Source organism: Anoplolepis gracilipes, chromosome 1 (assembly GCF_047496725.1).
Source record: "Anoplolepis gracilipes chromosome 1, ASM4749672v1, whole genome shotgun sequence".
NCBI classification, from domain to species: Eukaryota; Metazoa; Arthropoda; class Insecta; order Hymenoptera; family Formicidae; genus Anoplolepis; species Anoplolepis gracilipes.
In genome coordinates this window covers 18,464,248-18,483,777 of record NC_132970.1, presented here as the reverse complement: position 1 = coordinate 18,483,777, position 19,530 = coordinate 18,464,248, and the positions used below count along the sequence as shown (strand labels likewise).

At 33.7% G+C, this 19,530-nt stretch overlaps 2 protein-coding genes across 2 annotated transcripts in view; one reads left to right on the top strand and one right to left on the bottom strand.

Moving 5' to 3' along the window:
- Positions 1-2,266: 2,266 nt before the first annotated feature.
- Dpit47 (DNA polymerase interacting tpr containing protein of 47kD) lies at positions 2,267-4,315 on the bottom strand. The gene is made up of 6 exons (XM_072889311.1): positions 3,803-4,315; positions 3,483-3,654; positions 3,208-3,400; positions 2,831-3,111; positions 2,592-2,756; positions 2,267-2,486 (listed from the first exon to the last, which is right to left on the bottom strand). The coding sequence occupies exons 1-6, from the start codon at positions 4,068-4,070 to the stop codon at positions 2,402-2,404; spliced, it is 1,164 nt and encodes a 387-aa protein (XP_072745412.1). The 5' UTR covers positions 4,071-4,315; the 3' UTR covers positions 2,267-2,401.
- Positions 4,316-7,880: 3,565 nt separating this feature from the next.
- The window catches only part of LOC140673478 (uncharacterized), a 124,007-nt gene continuing 112,357 nt past the window's right edge, over positions 7,881-19,530 (top strand). Inside the window, exon 1 of the mRNA XM_072906466.1 lies at positions 7,881-8,494. The gene's annotated coding sequence lies outside the window, so the exon portion shown is untranslated. The remainder of the gene's footprint in view (positions 8,495-19,530) is intronic.

Genomic DNA, 19,530 nt, shown 5'->3' with positions numbered 1-19,530 from the left:
TCTAAAGCGTTCAAAGTAGCTCAATTTTGCTGTAATAATGAATATCTCGACAAAAAAATCATAGAACATTCGTTAAAAAAAGAAAATAAAGCTAAAACTTTGCTCTTTAACACCCAATTAATGACATCGTGCTGGGATTTTTTTTTAATTCGGTATTCTCTTGGACAAACTTTTGAAAAATTTGTTCAAACGACGGACGTCGCTTTCTTACAATATAATTTTGTAACGAATAAAAAGAATTGAAATTTATTTAAAGATTCTAAAACTAGAAATTTCAAGCTTTGAAACGCTTTTTTATTGATTTTATTCCGATTATTTTTAAGAAAGTTGCAACTACTTGAAAATTGACCTTCTTTTATATGGAAAAAAGTGGCCCTTTAATTTTTTTGCGTAGTGTATATCTACATTAACATTCCGCCATAAATAACCATGCGCGCGCGATATTGTACCATAAACTAGAATAGAAACATAGGTATCATTAAATATCTTAATTTCCGATTCCGTTTCTGCAAAGTAGGTCGGTTCTGAGAAATTCCGAGTTTATAATTGTTTGTTCATTTTTCAATGATTTTTTTTTTATCTTTTTTAAAGCCACACACTTGTTTTGTTTCAAGTGTCATGCCATAGGTAATATTTTACGTTATCACATTTTTAAATAGATTTAGCATCTGTATTCGCGCTAGCACATACATATATTGTAAATAAACTTGCGCACATTTATCCAGTTTTCAAAATACAATAACTTTTTCGTTCAATGTTCGTTCAATGTTATATCTCGACTACCGTGTGAAGAATTAGTAAAATTTTTTTAGTTTATATTTGTTTTTATAGTTCATATTTGTTATACATAAATGTCATGCATTTATATTCAATACGAAAGATATATGTATGTATGATATGTTTTCCGGATTTGAAATTTTTGCATTGGCTATATCGTATATATATAAATATATGTATATATATATATATATATGTGTGTGTGTGTGTATAATATTTAATAGGTATTTATACTGTTTTATATACTGTTGGTTTTAAAAAGAAACGATAATTCATTAAAATTAAAACGAGTAATTTGACAATTTTTTAATCCTATAAGCCCGTATCAAACTACACATTGAAGCTTAAGATACGAAGTTTAACGGAAATGGAAATTGAATATTTAGTTATCTGCGCGTTCGTTTATGGTGTATTATCGTCGCTCGTGATTATTTGTAGCATCCGGATGCTTGTGGTGAAAATATATGTAATCGAGTATCGTGAGTGTCGACGAAACGAAGGAATCGGATAATCATGGTTATTAATGTCGCAATTGCTATGGCTATTATTATATTATATTATACTATTTCATAAAAACTTACTTCTCTCGTCATAGATTCAAGTTACGACTTTGTAAGTTACAGAGAATAAAAATCATCTGCAAACAATTATGTAGTATCGGGAGTGTCGCGAAAAATATATCGCGGGCGATCATTGTATTATGCAAAAATACAGTATATCGTGTTGATAGTGCGAATGTGTGACAAATCCGTCAAGTGACTTTCGCGCAACCATAGCTTTAAGCGTTATTGTTAAACGTATATTACGGGATAGTAGATTATCGAGAATAAATATCATTTACAAATAAGCATATAGTATAGGGAATATCCAAAAATATCTCGGATTATCATCATATATTATGCAAAAATTTAATATAATGCATTGATGGTACAATTTTGTCAAGTGAACTCCACGTGACTATAGCTGCAAATGTCATTCTATTGTTAACGTAAGTATTAATAAAATTGTTATAAAATATATTTAATATAAGAATCCTCTTTTCGAGATTTAATTAGCACGCCTTGAATATATTAAATATGTGTTTTTAAAAATCTACAAAGGTGCTATCTTTTATATTTTTAGATTTTTACCCTATTTTTATTGTAGTAATCCACGAAGAAACTAATATTTCTATACTTTATTATGCTGGAATAATTATTGTAAATTTTTAAATGTATTTTTATTTATGTTTTCTTATATTTGGAGCCAAAATTTTTTCCTAAAATTTTATACTAGACAAATTTTTTTTTAAATATCTCAGTTTACTATTTTATCATTTTGCATTTGTATTATATATAGTCGTTTTGCAGACTTACTTAATATAAGTAATTTCAATTTTTTGTTACAAAATTATTTTATAAGTTTCAATGAGGTAAAATATATGGATTTTTTAAAGGTTTATATACAAGAGAGATTTTATTTATTATTATTATAAAATAACAGAAAAATATAGAGAGAGAAAATATAAAAAATATATTTTCTATATATACAAAAATATATGTATGAGCATAATATCCAATACATATTTCATTTACAAGACAATATATGCAATATACAGTGTATATATACATGCAATAATAGGTATTTAATAATTTGCTAAGAAACATTTCTCTGAATCACTGGATTTTACGAGTATCAAAAAAGCTGGTGTACCACCACGGACTATGAACCTAAAAAATTAATTTTAATATAAAAATAAAGTTAGTTTTTTTTAAGTTGTTATTGTTTTATAATAAATTAATATATAAATTAATAAATATTGCCAATGTGCTCACCGCTTATCTTGTAATATCTTATCCAATGTGAGTTGAATGTCTACTTTATGAATGGAACATTTATCTTTGCCTTCAAAATATACATTTATATTATTTATAGTGTAACGATGTTCTACATCCCACTCAGGTGGTTCTTCGAAAAGTTCTATTAACTGTTCTATCAGCCTACAAACAATTTAAAACATTTTTAACACACATATAAGGCATATAACATATTTTGATAAATAAGAAAAACATACATTGTATCTTCATGAAAATTTTGAATGAAATCAGTTTGCTGAGTTTCTGGGTATAAAATCATAACTGGCCATACAAGCTTGTCCTTCTCATTGAAATGCACTCTATTTTGTGCTATTTGTGGCACTTGAGGTTCTAGGTCTCTCAAATCTAGCCTTTCTTTGTCATTTGTTAATTCTAAATTAATATTTTTTTTCGAAATTATTTCTAATAATCTCTCATTCTCTTTGTCCAATTTTTTTTCTAACTTTAATTGTTTTCTTTTATCTCTTTGTAAATGCTCCTGTGAATTGACATTAGGAATTTATAGAAACTTGTACACTTTTACATAGATATATATATAACTTAATTTTATATTTAAATTTTATCACTATCTTACTCTTGCAATTATGGCATCAGATTTTAATTTTAATATTGTTTTATCAGTCGCACTATGATCAAGGAACTGATCACATAAATCGATACATTGATCATAATTCTTAATGTGAAAGTTGCAAATAGCAGCTCGATTCAAAGCTTTTGAATACTGTGGCTTGTACTTTAAAGCCAGTTTACAATCATTTAAACTTGATCTGTAATTTTTGTTATATAATAAAATATAAAAATAGCACATAGTACATTAATAATTCAATAAAAACTCTTTAGAAAATCAACCTATAATTTTGCAACATAAACTGTGCCGCAGCTCTGTTATTATACAATTGAGCCATTAAATCATTATCTGTACATTTGGCTCGTATTCCTTCTGTATAACTGAGAACAGCAAGACGATACTTTTTATATTTGTAATTAAAATTTCCATCCTCCTTGTAATTATTTGCCAATTCTGTGTAAAAAAGAATATTTTATATCAGAACTAAGGATAGCATAACATGACAATATATAGTTTGCAACAATAAATAAAATAAATAATAGTGAATATTTGACAAAAACAAGTGTAGCAAGCAATTTGTATGCATCGAGGAATGACATACCTTCGGCAGTATTCTCATCTTTCCCATACTTGAGCTGTTGCAATCCTTCCATCAGAGGGGACAGTTCGTCGCCGGGTTCCGGTGCCTTCTTCATGAAGAAAGGGTGTTTTTCCATTTCTTCTTGCCATTTGTCTTCTGGCCATCCCTCTGTATAACTTTTCTTCTCCAGGCTATTTATGTATTCATCTAACTCGGCATCCAATTTAGCAGCAAGCTCTAAACGCTCCTCCTCCGACCAAGTCTTTTTATTTTCATTAGATTTGTCCATTGTTCTTTATAAATACAGATTATTTCCACACAAAATTGTTTACACAAAAATTATTCACAAACTTTTAAATATGCATGAACTTTGTTATCTGATTCCCATCTAATGTAAATAAATTACATTTGGTTGCGTTACTCGTCGTTAATTCATAATACGTATGTCATTTATACGAAATCATGTGAAATATAACCACAAAATTACTCTCGTCTCTGTTTTGAACACCGCACATATGGAGAATTGCATATGATGACTGATGACTCTTTCTGTTTTTATCGACTGCACAATATTCACATTTTAGAATTTCTATATTTTATCTGAAGATGGCACTATCAGTGCTTTCTAAATATTTTTTTAATTACTCGTTTGACGCTAGCGAATCTATTTTTCATATTTTTTTCTTTATGCAAGATAATAGAAAAATTTTTTTAAATGTAAAATAATATATAAATTATATTAAAACGTATTAATAGGAAGACATATATAGAAATATACAGACAAAAATTATAAGCTTATAAACAAGTAATTAAAGTAGAAAAAGAAAATTATAAAGAAATCCAAACTATTTAACGTCATATATATATATAATTATCTAATCTACTATCTATATTTAATTGATTAATTTTAAGACAGAATTACGGAATCTAAAATTTATATGTATGATATTGTAAATTCACTTATTGTTAGAGTATGTTATATGGAATTTTTTAATATTATTGCTCGATTTTGGGAATTCCAATTTGCATTTATTGTAATCTGACGCAAATTTTAAATCTACTATGTAACATCTAATATCAACGGTGTTGAAAATTAAACGGCCGTGTTTGAAAACAAGTTTCTCAAATTACATTTACATAATTAAATTATTTATTTCAAATTTTAACAGAATAACTTTTTTAATATAAAAATTCAATTCAGAGAGAATCAGTGTTTAATACTAAAATAAAATTAATTGCATGAAAAGGTTGATTGTATTTATAAAAAGACTAAATATACTGTTATACTATATAATTGCACTATATTATAATACTCGTAATTGTCATAATTCAAAACAATCAATAATTCTCAAACTCTCAATAAATTACAAAAAACTATTAGGTAGGTTTAAATAAAACATATAAACTGAATCTTTTATGAAACAACGATTTTAGTAAATATTTCAGTTGGACATATCTAATATTTCCAAAGTGCATATATATGTATAAAGTTAAAGCAAATTATTAATATTAAATAATATATTTAATTTATATATTAACTAAATTTTCTTTTTTATGTTACGAATGAGGTCAATTCAGAATAAAAAAAATGAAATTAAATTATTAATTTAATAATCATTAACAACATTTAATAACCATTATTGTCGTTATAATTATTATATTGCATATTAATATGTATACATATATGGACATAAATCTATAGTAATTAATTACTTAAAAATAATGGTGTCTGAATTGTTTTGATACCAACTCCGTGCAATGAGAGTTATTACTTAATAATAAATGGATTAATATTACAACAGAGATATTAATATTAATAAAAATGTAATAAATGTATAATATCAATTCCTTTTTTATACATTTTTTACCATTGAAATTTGATATCTATAGAAGGATCATTTATACAAATGCGGAAAAGCTGGATCACGAAAATTATAATCCCTATGAGGAGGAAAAAATGAAAGATAGCGGAGAATAAAAAGAGAATTGGAAACACCTATGACATCCAAATTTAAATACATTATGTAATATGTCTTTTATTATGTTTAATTATCGTTTTTGCTACATTTAGCAAATTTGTATTAGTAAAAATTTTACGAAAAAGTAAATTTATACCAATAAGCGTTTGAGCCAACACAATCTTATCTCGATAATTCGATATTAATTAATACACGGAGATATATATCGGATTATTGAGATATTGGGATTACGAAATTCTGAACATATAACCACAAATTTGAGGATATTTCAATATGTAGGAAACTCAGGAATCTATTGTGGAATATACAAATTATTTCACAATCACATCGCATATTTATTCTTAAAGTTTCTATAGTTTCAATTTAAAGATTTTTTCTTAAATAATGTACTGACAATGAGAGAAATGTCGTCGTATTTTATGTAATAAATTATTACAGTCTATCTAGCAAAAGATGCCAGAAATGACACTTTAATGTAAGACATTTTTTGTTATCGATTATACATCACACAGTGTTCCTTAACTTGCTTTACTCTTTCTTTTTTTTATTTGACACGGTACGGTTTGACAGAAACCACTAAGTGTGATCGTACAAAAAAGGATAGAAAAAAACACTGTTAATTAAATGGAAAAGATATACCAAAGATACAAATTTTAAATAAGAATATTATAAGAAAAATTAGACAAACATAAAATAAAAGCAGCAGTTTACAATATCGTGTTGATTAAGAATTAATAAATATTGAACGCATTTTTTTAACTTAAGAAATTTTTTTAAACTTATTATATGTTCCAGAATATGATCCTGTTAGATAATTCATATTTAAAAAAATGTAAATAACGCGCTGAATAATAATTAATTGGCATTTGATATATGTATATCACATGGCAAATACTTATATTGTCAAATAAGAGCTACCAGTTTCCAAAATAATGAAAAAGTCATATATTAAGGTTTACATTTTATAGATTAAATTTAAACTTAAACATATTATCGGTTTTACTCTTTGTGAAGTTTTAATTTTTGCATATAGGTAATATTATTTTTAGTTATTAGATCGTTGGATAAAATATTTCCTATCTTAAGAAATATAAATTTTCATGCAAATTCTATATGCACGAGAAAACAAAAAAATAATATTTCTTGGATATTTTATTCAAAATAAAAAGTTATTTTTATATAATCTCTTTTTAATAAAATATAAAAAGTAAAAGATGAAAAATAAGAAATTGTTTTCAACTTTATATCTCTCTGGAAATTTGTATTAAATATCAAATGTATACTATTTCTATGACGTGTCATATTCGATTGTAAAATCATAAAATAATATTATATCCATTTTCCACTTTTACTCATTTTTATAACTAATTATAGCTTAAAGTTCATAAATAAATTTCAGAAAAATATTTTTATAAAAGAAATCATATTAACATGCTTAATTATTCGAAAAACCGTTTGCTCCAAGAATCATTCTGTAAAACTCAAATTTGCGGAATACGATTCAATTCATATGCAATGACCCAGTATTTTTCTTGCTACGATCCAATCATGATGTATGTGTCAACATCTAGATATGTCGATAGGAAAATCATGCCCTTCTGGAAAATATTGCTATATTTACGATGTCCCTGGTACATTTATGTACATCACGCATGAATGAAAGCTTAATAAAGATTTATCAGATGTTCCCCTTTTCGTAAAACGGTCGTTATTTAGGGTAATAGCTCCGAACAAGACGGTACGTTGACTGGAGACATGGACGAATCGCTACCGAGACATAATTCTCGATGTACAGCGAGTTTGCTCGCTTCGCGCTTAATTCTACCATAAAACCCCCGTATCGAAAGTTAGGACATCGACGAAGGAGCGAAGCCGCAAAACGCACGTCGATCCACCGCCGCTGGGGTGGTGGTGATGGTGATGGTGGTAGTAGTAGTGGCGTGTAGAGAGATAGAAACGGGGCACGGGGCACGGGGCGACGAGCGACGAGGCGACGAGCAGCGATCGTGCGTTTCCGCGGGCGTTCGGCGTTGTTCGGCTCGGCAGCATCTTTGTGCTTGGGTAGGGGCAAGATGGCGCTTGGTGAAAGCGGGCGCGCGATTGGTCGATCGGGCTGCGCCGCCAGTCTCCCGAGAGCAGTCGCTGTCATAGCTTCGCGGCGGACCGGCACATCGTCGTCGCCTCCGGAGAAAGAGAAAAAAGAAAAAAAAAAAAAGGGGGGAAAAAAAACAAAACACGCTTCTCTCTGTTCGTCGCGACGGCGAGTGTAATGGCCACTGTGCATTCTTCTTTTTGTCGTTAATCATCGCGTCGCGAATCGACGCGTGAATCGAACGAACGGAAAAACCGGGGGGGGGCCGCGTTTAATCGCGCCAAGTTATCGTCGTTCGCGTAGCGGTGGTATACGATCGCCGCCGATTCGACTTTCCTCCGGGCATCTCCTCTTCTCCTACTGTCTGGGTTTTTCGTGAATACACAGTGCGTGCGGATCTCACAAGTGCCAACGGCAGCCAAGTGTTTGTACCATCTCTCTATCTCTCTATGTGTGCGGCCCGTTGTCGAGTGTGCGTTGTCGCGCTGCCACCGCCGGCGCTCGGATCCCTCGGTGACCACCACCGACGCTGGATTTATCAGGCGCGGCGTCGTCTCCCCTAGGTGCGTTGTGGACCTCGCCACCCCCGCCCATCCGCGCCCGCTGAGGATTGAGGATTCGTCGACTTGGACTTTGCATTTGGTGAGTGCGAATCAAATTCAGAGCAAGCACGACGTCGCGCGTCGAACGTCGAGCGTCGAGCGTCGATCGCTCGGTGCGTGTTTCTTCTTTCTTCGTGCGTCCTATATATGTGGGTGCGTGTTTTTGTGTATGCATGTTCCGTTGTGTATATGTGTACACGTACGTGCGACAGATGCACGGAAATGGGGAAACCGGTAGTAATATCGATGATTTGACATCCCTCGCTGTAAATACGTCACTCGTGATAATTGAGCTCGTCGACCGCTGGGTATATCGAGATACAAATTACGAGCGTACAGAGTATGATATGAGAGTACATATATGTATTGTTGTCGGCTGTTTTGTCTTTTTTTCGCACAGTGCACAAATCGGCCAGAGTGCCCGCGGTGGTTAGCCGCAACGGATGCAAATTCGGCCATTGTCGAATAATAGAAATGAGCGAGATACTCTCACGCGCGTTAGATACATTCCTTTCGTATTTATATCGTTGAAAATTGAATTCGCTAAATTACAATCCCCGCATACGTACATATGTATGTACGTATGTATGTGTACGTACGGTGTGTACATAGTGCGGTGGAGTCGCTCCTCTCGAGCGAAGAGGCTGTCCGTATGAGAGCCTCGATGTCCGAATATCTCGACAGTCTCTCTCGAGGCCGTTCCAGGACGATCTTGCGATCGGGCATAACGCGCCAAATGGTTTTCGCGATACTCTGCCGTTTGTAGTCTACGTGTTATTTTTGTTAAATCCGTCCTTCGGCTGCCTTGTGTAATCAAGGGTCTCCTTGTTGACGTTCCCATGTCAAGAGCATCGAAAACGGCACTTAATCGATATGTCATTTTATTCTCAACAATACTGCCTTGTCTACAAATTTCCATTTTCGCGAAAAACTGCCCGAGTTATCGGAATATCGTCAATATGTCCAACACCGATTTACCGAGGAAAGATAGGGTTTATTTCTTTCAGCTATGTTTTTTTTTTTTTTTTTTTTTTTTTTCCTCTCCCTTGTTTCTTTAAGAAAATAAATAATGATTGCGCGATAAACCAGACATTGTAATGACAGAGGTAGATATTTGCTTATTTATGTTCAAAACATCGAAAGTAAAAGCAAGTTAAAATAAACATTCTTATTTCTTTCATTCATTCTTTCATTCATTCTTTCGTCAAATCGAACGGAAAATTATCTACGTGAATTTCTATATCCGTACGTACACAACTCACAGTATTTCTAATTTATGACAATTATTATATAACAATACATATACATACATATTTATTTTTTACGATTGTCACAAAAGGATGTCGCAAAAAAGAGACGGTCACACATTTTATAAAAGTAAAAGACTTGTCGCTCAAAAGCGCGTGATATTATATATATAATATTCACCGTTGTCTTCCTTTTCGCCTTTCATCAGGAAAAGTCCATTTATTGTTATATACATCGCTGGTCGCGTAATGAGAGTATGCGCGAAGCACGATCAATTTCGGAAGATCCGCTGCCCCGCGCGCCGCGGAAGATGTCGCGGCACCCCCCCCCCCCTCCCCCCTCTCTCTCTCTCACTCTCTCCCTCGTGCACTCCCTCTGTCGCGGTAATTTATTATCCTTAAGTGCTGCTCCAGAGAGTGCCGCTCTTCCCTGCCTCTTTTCTCTCCTCTTTCTTCTGTCCCCCTTATAACTCATCTTGCGACTCCCCGCGACTCTCTCGCAGATCTCGTTCTCGCGTGTCCGCGCACATATTTATTTACACGCACGCGTCCGCGTGAATGATGCACGACAGCGTGTCTCGCTATAGGAACCAGTTCTGATTTACCCAGTTACGCGTGATGCACTTATTACCGTAAGATTTAAACTCGTATTGCGTTAATGTAGGCCGGACAACGCGACAAGCGATGACAGATGTGTACTATCGTTTGTAACGTTACAAGTAGGTATTTGGAAAATTGTAAGATAATTTGGCAAAAACAAATGCTTTAATATGAGATATTAATCCATGTCAATGTAAGATACATGTCTATTATTCATAATCGATTATGACCTAATATCAAATATCCGCATTGCAATTTATTGATAGCGATTACATTTCAATTCAGTTATATACATCTAATTCTCTCTCTCGCGCACGTAATAATTAATTAATAGCTAGTAATTGAAATTTATCGTTCGTTATCTCTGTTTATCCAAATGTTGCAAATAACTCAACATTCAGATATGTACGATATTTATTGCTAATCCATTGATAGAATATTTACGTTTCTTCGCGGATTACTTTGTATATATATATATATATTTTCACGAGGTCGCCGACGTCGTTAAATAATGCGAACGTGAAAAGCGAAAATGGATGTACAGACATGTTTGCTAATGCATCATCGATGTCGATCGCCATTAACCAGTGTTACGTTTGCGGAATAGATGAAATGTGAGCTCCAAAAAAGAAAGTTGGGAATAAAAATGTAGCGCGATATAAGAAAATGCCTTATCTCGAATGTCGTCTTAAGTTTAAGATTTCATTCGTACGAAATAGTCGAAAGTCTGAGAAATCTCTTCAAATTACACTAATCAGAAAAAGATATAGCAACGTATATGTTTTCTCGATATTTATCATTGCATGAGATTCCCATTAGCCGACATATTTGAAATAGACATATTCGAAAGTGAGAAATACCGAAACAAATTATACTGAATAATTACTCTTGTTTTTCTATATTATTAAAAATAATGAAAATATATTTCAGATTGTCACAAGTTACAGATAAAACATTATATCTATACAATTTTATGTGATACATGTTTCAAATTCCGATTATTTCTCTGCATATTTTCGAACGGCGAATATTCGGAGAATGATATTTTCCAACAATATTTCCGTACTGAATATATCCATTATGCCACATTTGTATATTCAGGATTATGATTTTTAGAGTTTTTATTGAACTATTTTATTGAACCGCGCACTCTCATCAATTGCAAACTGTCCGCTATCTAAATTAATGATCAATCGATGCTGATTTTTTGTCCTTCCCTAATTTAAACAAATCAAATTATTAAGAAAAAAAAATAAATGTTGAAATAATGATGTATATTGTATCGATAAACTTGTGTAATCGAAAACGGAAAGGAGAATATTGTAAAATAAAACACTCACGGTCGTGGGAGTTAGTAGCAACGATAAATCAATCATTTTCAACTATAAACATAATTTAAAACACATCCCATTTGAATAATTTTTAAATATACTTTAAAAGCACAAATTGATCGCAACAATGGAACAGCATTGTTGATATTTGATCGCGTATTAATAACGTACATAATACGTTAACGTATATAATACGCAAATGTTTTGGAGTTTTGTTAAATAAAAAGACATAATATTTGCACGATACAACGATGAAGCTTTATTTACAATCGCAGCGGATTCGGCGCGCCGATATGTGTACATAGGTAACTGAAAATGGAAACGTAGTCTCCAAATTGTCGAAACTACCTATAGTTTCATCGATGTGCCAATAATTTGCAGCAAAGTGACTAATTAACACATGGGAACAATGTATATGACCGTTTGCCATTTATACATGTATAAACTGTTATACTTTCCCGACTGTGTATGGGGATATTTTAAGAATTCATAACACGTGTTACGTATTTTTAGTTAGTTTAACTGTCTTTTTGGTGAGTTTAACTGTTGCATTTTCGTATTCGTATATATTATTATATATAGAGTCCTAAAATATCATATTGCCACGTTATCCGTTGAATCATAAATAATTGAAGAGAATGTTAACAAAAATAATAAAATATGTCCGTACATTTTTATTTCAACGGGACAATTTTAATAGAAATTTAGTTTGAGCAAAAGGAATTATTCATTTCGCTGTTATGTTCAATGGTACCTGGAGTCTACACTCTTTCAACATCGTTTAACTGCTCGTTTATTTGAGTATTGTTTAATCAAACATTTAGTTGTTTGAACAATGTTGTTTAGCAAAAAAACCAAAAAGACCAACATATTGTACCTACATATATCAGTTTATATCGCTTATATCTTTCTCCTTCATCAGTCATCATTCTTTTGTTCTGTTAGATATACTTTCGAAAAAAAAGACAACAAAATTATTTAAAAAATATATATTTTTATTTATGTACTTTTCCATTTTATCGATGAAGTACTATTGTATAGCAAATGATTTTTTTCCGTAAAAATGATTGATCCGTAAGAAATCAATTATATCTGAACAATGTGTTTTTCACACATACGTTTTTTGATAAAACGATCAGAATAACAAAACTGAGACTAGAACAAAAGTTAACGATGTAAAATAGATTTTCACATGTGTTCGATGGTGCTAAACTGATTGTACCAATTTAGCAGATGTATTTCTCATTTAATTTTCAATTGAGATTTTCCTGCATTTTGCGAGACGCAATAAAAAGTATTTCACTCCGACTATGGAGCAAAATTAAATTGGAGCTAAATTACGCGCGGTATGAACAGAAAATTCAATTACATATGAGACAAATTGGCGATTGTATCGGGCAAATATTTGTTCCTTGACAGATATTCGATGTAATTCAAAGCTAAATCCGTTGAGAGCACTAGAAAATTAAAATTAAAGTCATGGGGCGCAAGGGCGTGTTCTTCTCGCGCTCGATCGATTTGTTTTACCCGAAAATGTACGCCCGACCGACGAATCCGCGTGGTCCTCTTTTCGTCTTTTCGTATTCTCGCGAAGTGACGCGGGGGAGTATCGCGAAATAATGTATCACGCAGGTAACAGGTGTTTCTGCATTTTCTGTTCGTTTTGCGAAGAAAAACACGTGCTTCGCTTATCCAGTGTACCCGCACATACGCTGGACCCAGCTTTACATCGCTTTATGAGCGCGATATTCCCTTTCTTGTCGCAGTACCACCGATATTTTACTTATAAACAATTTTCTTAATACAGCCAACAGTACCATCGTGTCGCTAAGATGAGATATAATTCATTACTGTGTCTTGAGAGAGAAAAACAGGCTCGCGCAGAATAAATGCTCTTTAACGCAATTGCAGCGCGGTGTCTGCGCACAATCGCATTAATTTCTATGAAGTCGCGGAGCTCGTCGGAATGGGAAGTATACAATTATTTTATATGCGCTAGATTGCCCTTCTTATTACGCTCGCTCACTGCAAATGTGCAAATCTTAGGTCCTTTGAGATAAAACAAACGTGTGTGAAATATACCTAAATGAGAAAAAAAAAAATTGTTAGACGATATTTAAAAAAGCGTGTGTGAAACACGAGATGTTTATCCAATTTCAAGATGATTTTAATAGAAATTAAATTTGAACGTTTAATAAATGGTTGAAAATATGAAAAGCGATACAATGATACAATAATGATTAATGATACAATTATGTAGGCAAACGCGCACTTTCTCACTACCGTTATGCCGATCTGTAACCTGTGTCAATGTTGAAATCTCGATAAATTCGATTTTGGACAGCGGAAATAACGCGCGCACGCATCGCGGTCGATACAACGCCGATAATCCCGAATAAAATAATTCATTTTTACGACTTCGTGCTGCTGCATCGCGTTTCCCGGCTCGGTGTTATTTCTCCTACCCGCGATTTTTCTATCTCTCGGGATTCGTATCTCGCGGAATATCATAATATGAGAAATATAATGCGCGCATACCGCGCACGGTTGACTTTGCCGCTAAACTCGGTGAGATCGAGTGCACGGCAAATATTATGCACATACCGAAAAGCAGTCAACGAAGTTTTTGACATAATCCGCCTAATTTATTCGAGGCACGAACACAGCCGGTTGTTCTGCTTGTGCTTGTGAAATATTAGTTAACGAATTCCCGAAAATATTCGTCGCATGATACTGAGCTCTGATTATGACTGAGATATAATTAATTTCGAAATTTAGTATAATGAAAAAAAAATAAGATTAATATATCTTCTTTAATAAAAAGAAGAATAATATACGTGACAGATTTTATAAATGTGTAAAGAGAATTTTATAAATTTTACTCTTTTTTATCTTGCTATTTTTTTCTTTGTGTGCAATTTACAAACATTAAACAAACATAATTAAAATTTAAATATATAATTATACATATGTATAATAGAAAGAGTTGTAATCTTAGGTCAATTTTGAGAATTTAAAAGATATTTTAATCTTAAACGTATATATACATAACGAAAAAATGTCTAATCGATAAAAAATGGAAAAATTATAAAAGATAAAAAGTGAGAGGTTGCAAATTGGTTAGTTAAAATTTATGAAATTGTAACATCTGTGAGAATAACGCAGTCGTTGCAATTATTATGCGTAATTACCTGGCACGATAAATGAGCTCGTTCATCAGCCGTGATTATTCGGTGAAAAAGGTATAATTGTAACATCACTGATTGCTCATTAATACTTGAATAAATATTAGAAACGTCAATCTACTTGCGTCAACATCTATAGAGGATGCTTTTGCCAAACATTATGAAACATCTCTTCTGCATCTGTTCAGTGCAAGATATTTACACGGGATAAATTAACGTCACTGAAACGATGCAAAATATAATATTAGCATAAAATTTGCATACAATTAACGCGCGTTGTATCATCGCTCTAAAACAATGCCCAAGACATTTTGTATAATAACAAATATCAAGGGATCGAACTTTATATTTACTGTTTCTAAAAAATATATCACTTATACTTTGAAGATATTATTAAATAACAATTTGTCAAAGATGTGTTATAACTTGAGCAGAAAATATTAAGTTGCTGAGGAAATCGATTTTAAAAAGAATTTTGGTAAAAGAATCTGTAGAAATAAAAAATAATTTGGAATAAGTTAAAGACATTTTTTTTTTTATACACGTTACTTTATTTTCATAATAAGATAATGGATGTTAATAGGCGATGAAATTAGAGTTAACACCATTCTAAGATATCGAGAATATCGAAGAGCGCCTATCATCCTTCGAGTAGTTAATCATTCCTGGCAGACAAATCGTTTCTTGAGTAGGCGCGAGCAAACTAATATTTCAAGAACACAAATTGGCTATGAAAACAACAATTAATTAATAGCCTCTGAAGCAAACATTATTGCAATTTAATGATATTATACAGACTGCAAATAAATTATAATTAAATAGTTTTTATAAAATTTTTAATGGATAACTTCAATGAAACAAAAAACAGAAAGAAAAAATAGTTTCAAACATGGCTGAAAAGTAATAATTGAGAAATATAGTTATATTTTTAACGACTTTGAAGGTGAACTTTTATAAAGTGCTTTAGGTTTTTCAGTCCTTGTACGACTACATACTTATTGCGGAATATATTATATTGTAGTTGTGCGAACAATTATTGACTTACAAAATGAAAGACTGAGCACCTCTGAAATTACTAGTTTCCGGATATATGCTTGTTAAGTCTCGCTGGTTTCTTGTAATGACGTCCATTAATCTAGCGAGTTTGCGCCTATAGTTCACTTACACACACCCTGTATAATATCCTGCGAGGCGGACTCTGTCCTTCCTCGCAAAAGCAACAACGAAAGAAGAAGAAAGAACGGCTGCTCTGTGTTTGGCGATTCGTTACTTGTGCACGTTAGAGGCGGCTCGCCGTGCGTAAAGCGGCGTAACGTTTAACTCCTTGAAACCTGACGATGTTTAATGAGACGTCAAGAATTTGATGCGAGTTTCGAAGGCAGTCGCATAAGCACACGGCAGTCTTATAAAGACGGCTTTTATATTTCAGGCGCTCGGAGAAATTCAGTGAGCATGTGGCAACGCCGTGAGAGGATTTCTCTCTCTCTCTCTCTCTCTCTCTCTCTCTCTCTCTCTCTCTCTCTCACAGAGAAAGAGAGTCTGTTTCTCTCGCACTTCCCTTCGATTCCTTTCGGTTGCATCTTTCTCCACCACCAACAACTACACACACTGCCACACACGTAACTACCCATCGTTCCCGTAGCGAAGTTTCTTCCTCTTCTTTTACCTTTACCACGCTACCACCTTGCACCCCATCCACCCGACGTGCTCTTTTATTTTATTATTCGACCCGACCTCGGCGAGTTAGGCTGTTGCCTCGGCGTATATACCGAGAGACCTCTCTTTCCCCTCTTTCCCCCCCCCCTCTCTCTCTCTCTCTTTCTTTCTCTATCTTTCTCTTTCTTCTTCCACATCTCCTTACCTCTCCTCTTTTCTCTCATCTCCTCCGCGGTCGCCGCTCGCTTCTCGAGTAACGGAGAAACTGGAATCTCGGCGTCGAATACGAGGGTCTTCTGTTGCTGTTGCTGTTGCTGTTGCTGCTGCTGCTGCTGCTGCTGCTGCTGCTGCTGCTGCTGCTGCTTACTGGGCGCTCTTTACTTCTCCTTACATCTTCTCCTTACGTTTCCTGCTCTTACCTTCGCCACTTTCTTCTCCTCGAAGCTCGTTTACAATTAGTTTGCCTTGGTTTTCGGTACGTCGAGAGGATCCTTTTCGTATCGTTTTATTGTCCGACTTGCCGTCGCGGCGCCATCGACGCGCGTCTCCGTCGCCGAGGTCGCGCATATTAAAGTCGTGCACGGAATCCCGGAAGAAATAGGAATAGCGTGCAGAGCTTAAGTCGGAGCTTACACGATTCCGCTCTCGACGATTATTCTATATTAGAATATCGAAAAGTGAATCGTGTAAACGGCGCTCTCAGAAAAATCACGATTCTTTAAACGAGAAGAAAAAAGATTTACTTTTTTTTTAAGTTTTAATGATATTCAAATTATGTATGATTAATTGGGAATCTTCTAAAAAAAAAGTTAAAAATGTGTGCGACTTAAGTATTTTACGATTTTCTCTTGATAATCATCTCTAATAAAACATTAAAAAGCGAATCGTGTAAACAGTGTCTCCATAAAAATCGTTATTTTATTAAACGATGAAAGGATAATCGTTCATAAGAAGATAATATGCTTTCACGCATATTAGACTCGTTCAGGGGTAGTCGAAAATCCCAGAAGGAATGGAAATCACGCGTGCAGCTTAAGACGAATTTATACGGTTCACTCTTGAGCATCATCCAGCATATCATCGTGAAATAGATTGGATAAACAATCTATTCACAAAAATGCTCATTCGTTGACCGCTGGAAGAAGTAAAGCCATTATCTGCATTCAATTTGGCTGATCGCGTACAAGAAGTTGTAACAGTGCCAAAAATTTAGTAAATTATTCGACATTTTGGCGCCGTTAAAGCTTTCTCGTATATTCGCTATAACATTCATAATATACGAAATGAATCGTCCGAAATAAATCTCGAAGTAAAATGCTTTCTCGAATAATTAAATATTTATATTCTACATAGATAATTGATAAAGCGAGTCAAGCGTATATAGAAGGAAAGAGTTTAAAACTACAAAGTAGCGCATCTCCAACATTCCTTATCTTAAAACCCTTTGAAAAATCCCTTTGACCGCCGCGAGAAAGTACAGTGGAATGTATTGTGGATGGGTTGAATCTCTGAATGTAACCAAAAACTCACTATAAACAAAAACTCGTTCGTCGAATGCGCTCGTTCTGGACGATTCGGGATGGTCACTAGGAGCTGAACCGTGTAAATTCGGCTTTAGCCGCGGCGGGATTCTTCATAACGCGATATCCTTTCTCTTCTTCGACCGCGCCCTTCGAGCTACAACGAGCTCGGAATCATCCGTGCAGATCTCGTGCAAGGTGCATCGCGCGTAGCGACGGGCTTGATCCAATTGAACCGTTGCAAGCCACCGTGGAGAGCTATCCAGAAATGGATGGAATCGACGTGACGGTTCTGTGTGCTCTCTTTCTCTATCCTCCTATTCCTCTGTTTCTGTTTTGCCAGCTTTATCTCCTTCGACGCGAAAAGATAGCGAATGCTAGCTTTACATAATAACACGGAAGTGGCGTCAGACCGAGACGGAGTACTGCTCGTCTCGTCTCGTCTCGTCTCGTCTCTTATTTGCTGCTGCTTTTTATCTTTTCGACGATTCTAATTCGCCAATTTTTGAAGCGTCTTACGTTACGCTTACGTCTTACGCTAAAAGAAATTGATGATATCTTTGAGAGATTGCTACATTTGTGTGCGTAGTTGGCGTTTCTTTTAACACTATTAAAGTATATTTCTTTACGGCAATCATGGTTGGCAAAGATTGGAATTTATTTCAAAGTACATACACACACACACACACACACACACACACACACACATTTTTCACGATATTTTCTACAAAACTCATAAAACTATCAATTTATATCAATTTATGCAAGGTTGAAAATCTTGATATTTATAATCATGAATTGAAAGCTATCCGTAAAAGACTAAGTTTTCCTCATATTTCCAAATATGAACAAAGTTTATTATTCATGTTATTACTCTCAATAATTTATTTCTATTTAAAACGACACTATACACAGATATATTCTATATTTTTATATTATATATAATACTTGTTTTTTGAAATTTATTTTATTAGATTTTTTTTCTTTGTGAAAACTCATCTTCGCGCGATATATATAGTTTTCGAGTCTTTTTGACAATCAGGCACTTACTCCGTGCTTGTCATTAATAAAAAAAAATGTAAGCGCTCATAAGACATATCGCTATATGGAGCAACCGGGCTTGATCTAATTCCGGCCTTGTATCGTTCAATCAGCACTAAAATTGCTCGTTCGGCAGTTTCAAGGTACGCATGAGTAACCAATGCAACGGTTTGACACGATCATAAACTTTTGTCGTCTCCGTAAATATTTAAGATCGTGAACGTGGCTCTCGTACACACGGAACGAACAGACAGACCTTTTATTATTATTCATTCTTAATCCTTTAGCTAAGAAAACGCCGTACCTACATGTATGTTTGTACTACATGCTAGTTAGAATCGAGAACTTTGCAGTAATGGCAAATAAAATTTTAAAGAACGCTCAATTAAGCCTTCTTGTTGTCAATTTACGACATCGTTATTTTATGCTGATTTACATCAAGGCAATGAATCTGGGCAATACATCGTAAATGCAACGTATTTCTATCTCGATAATT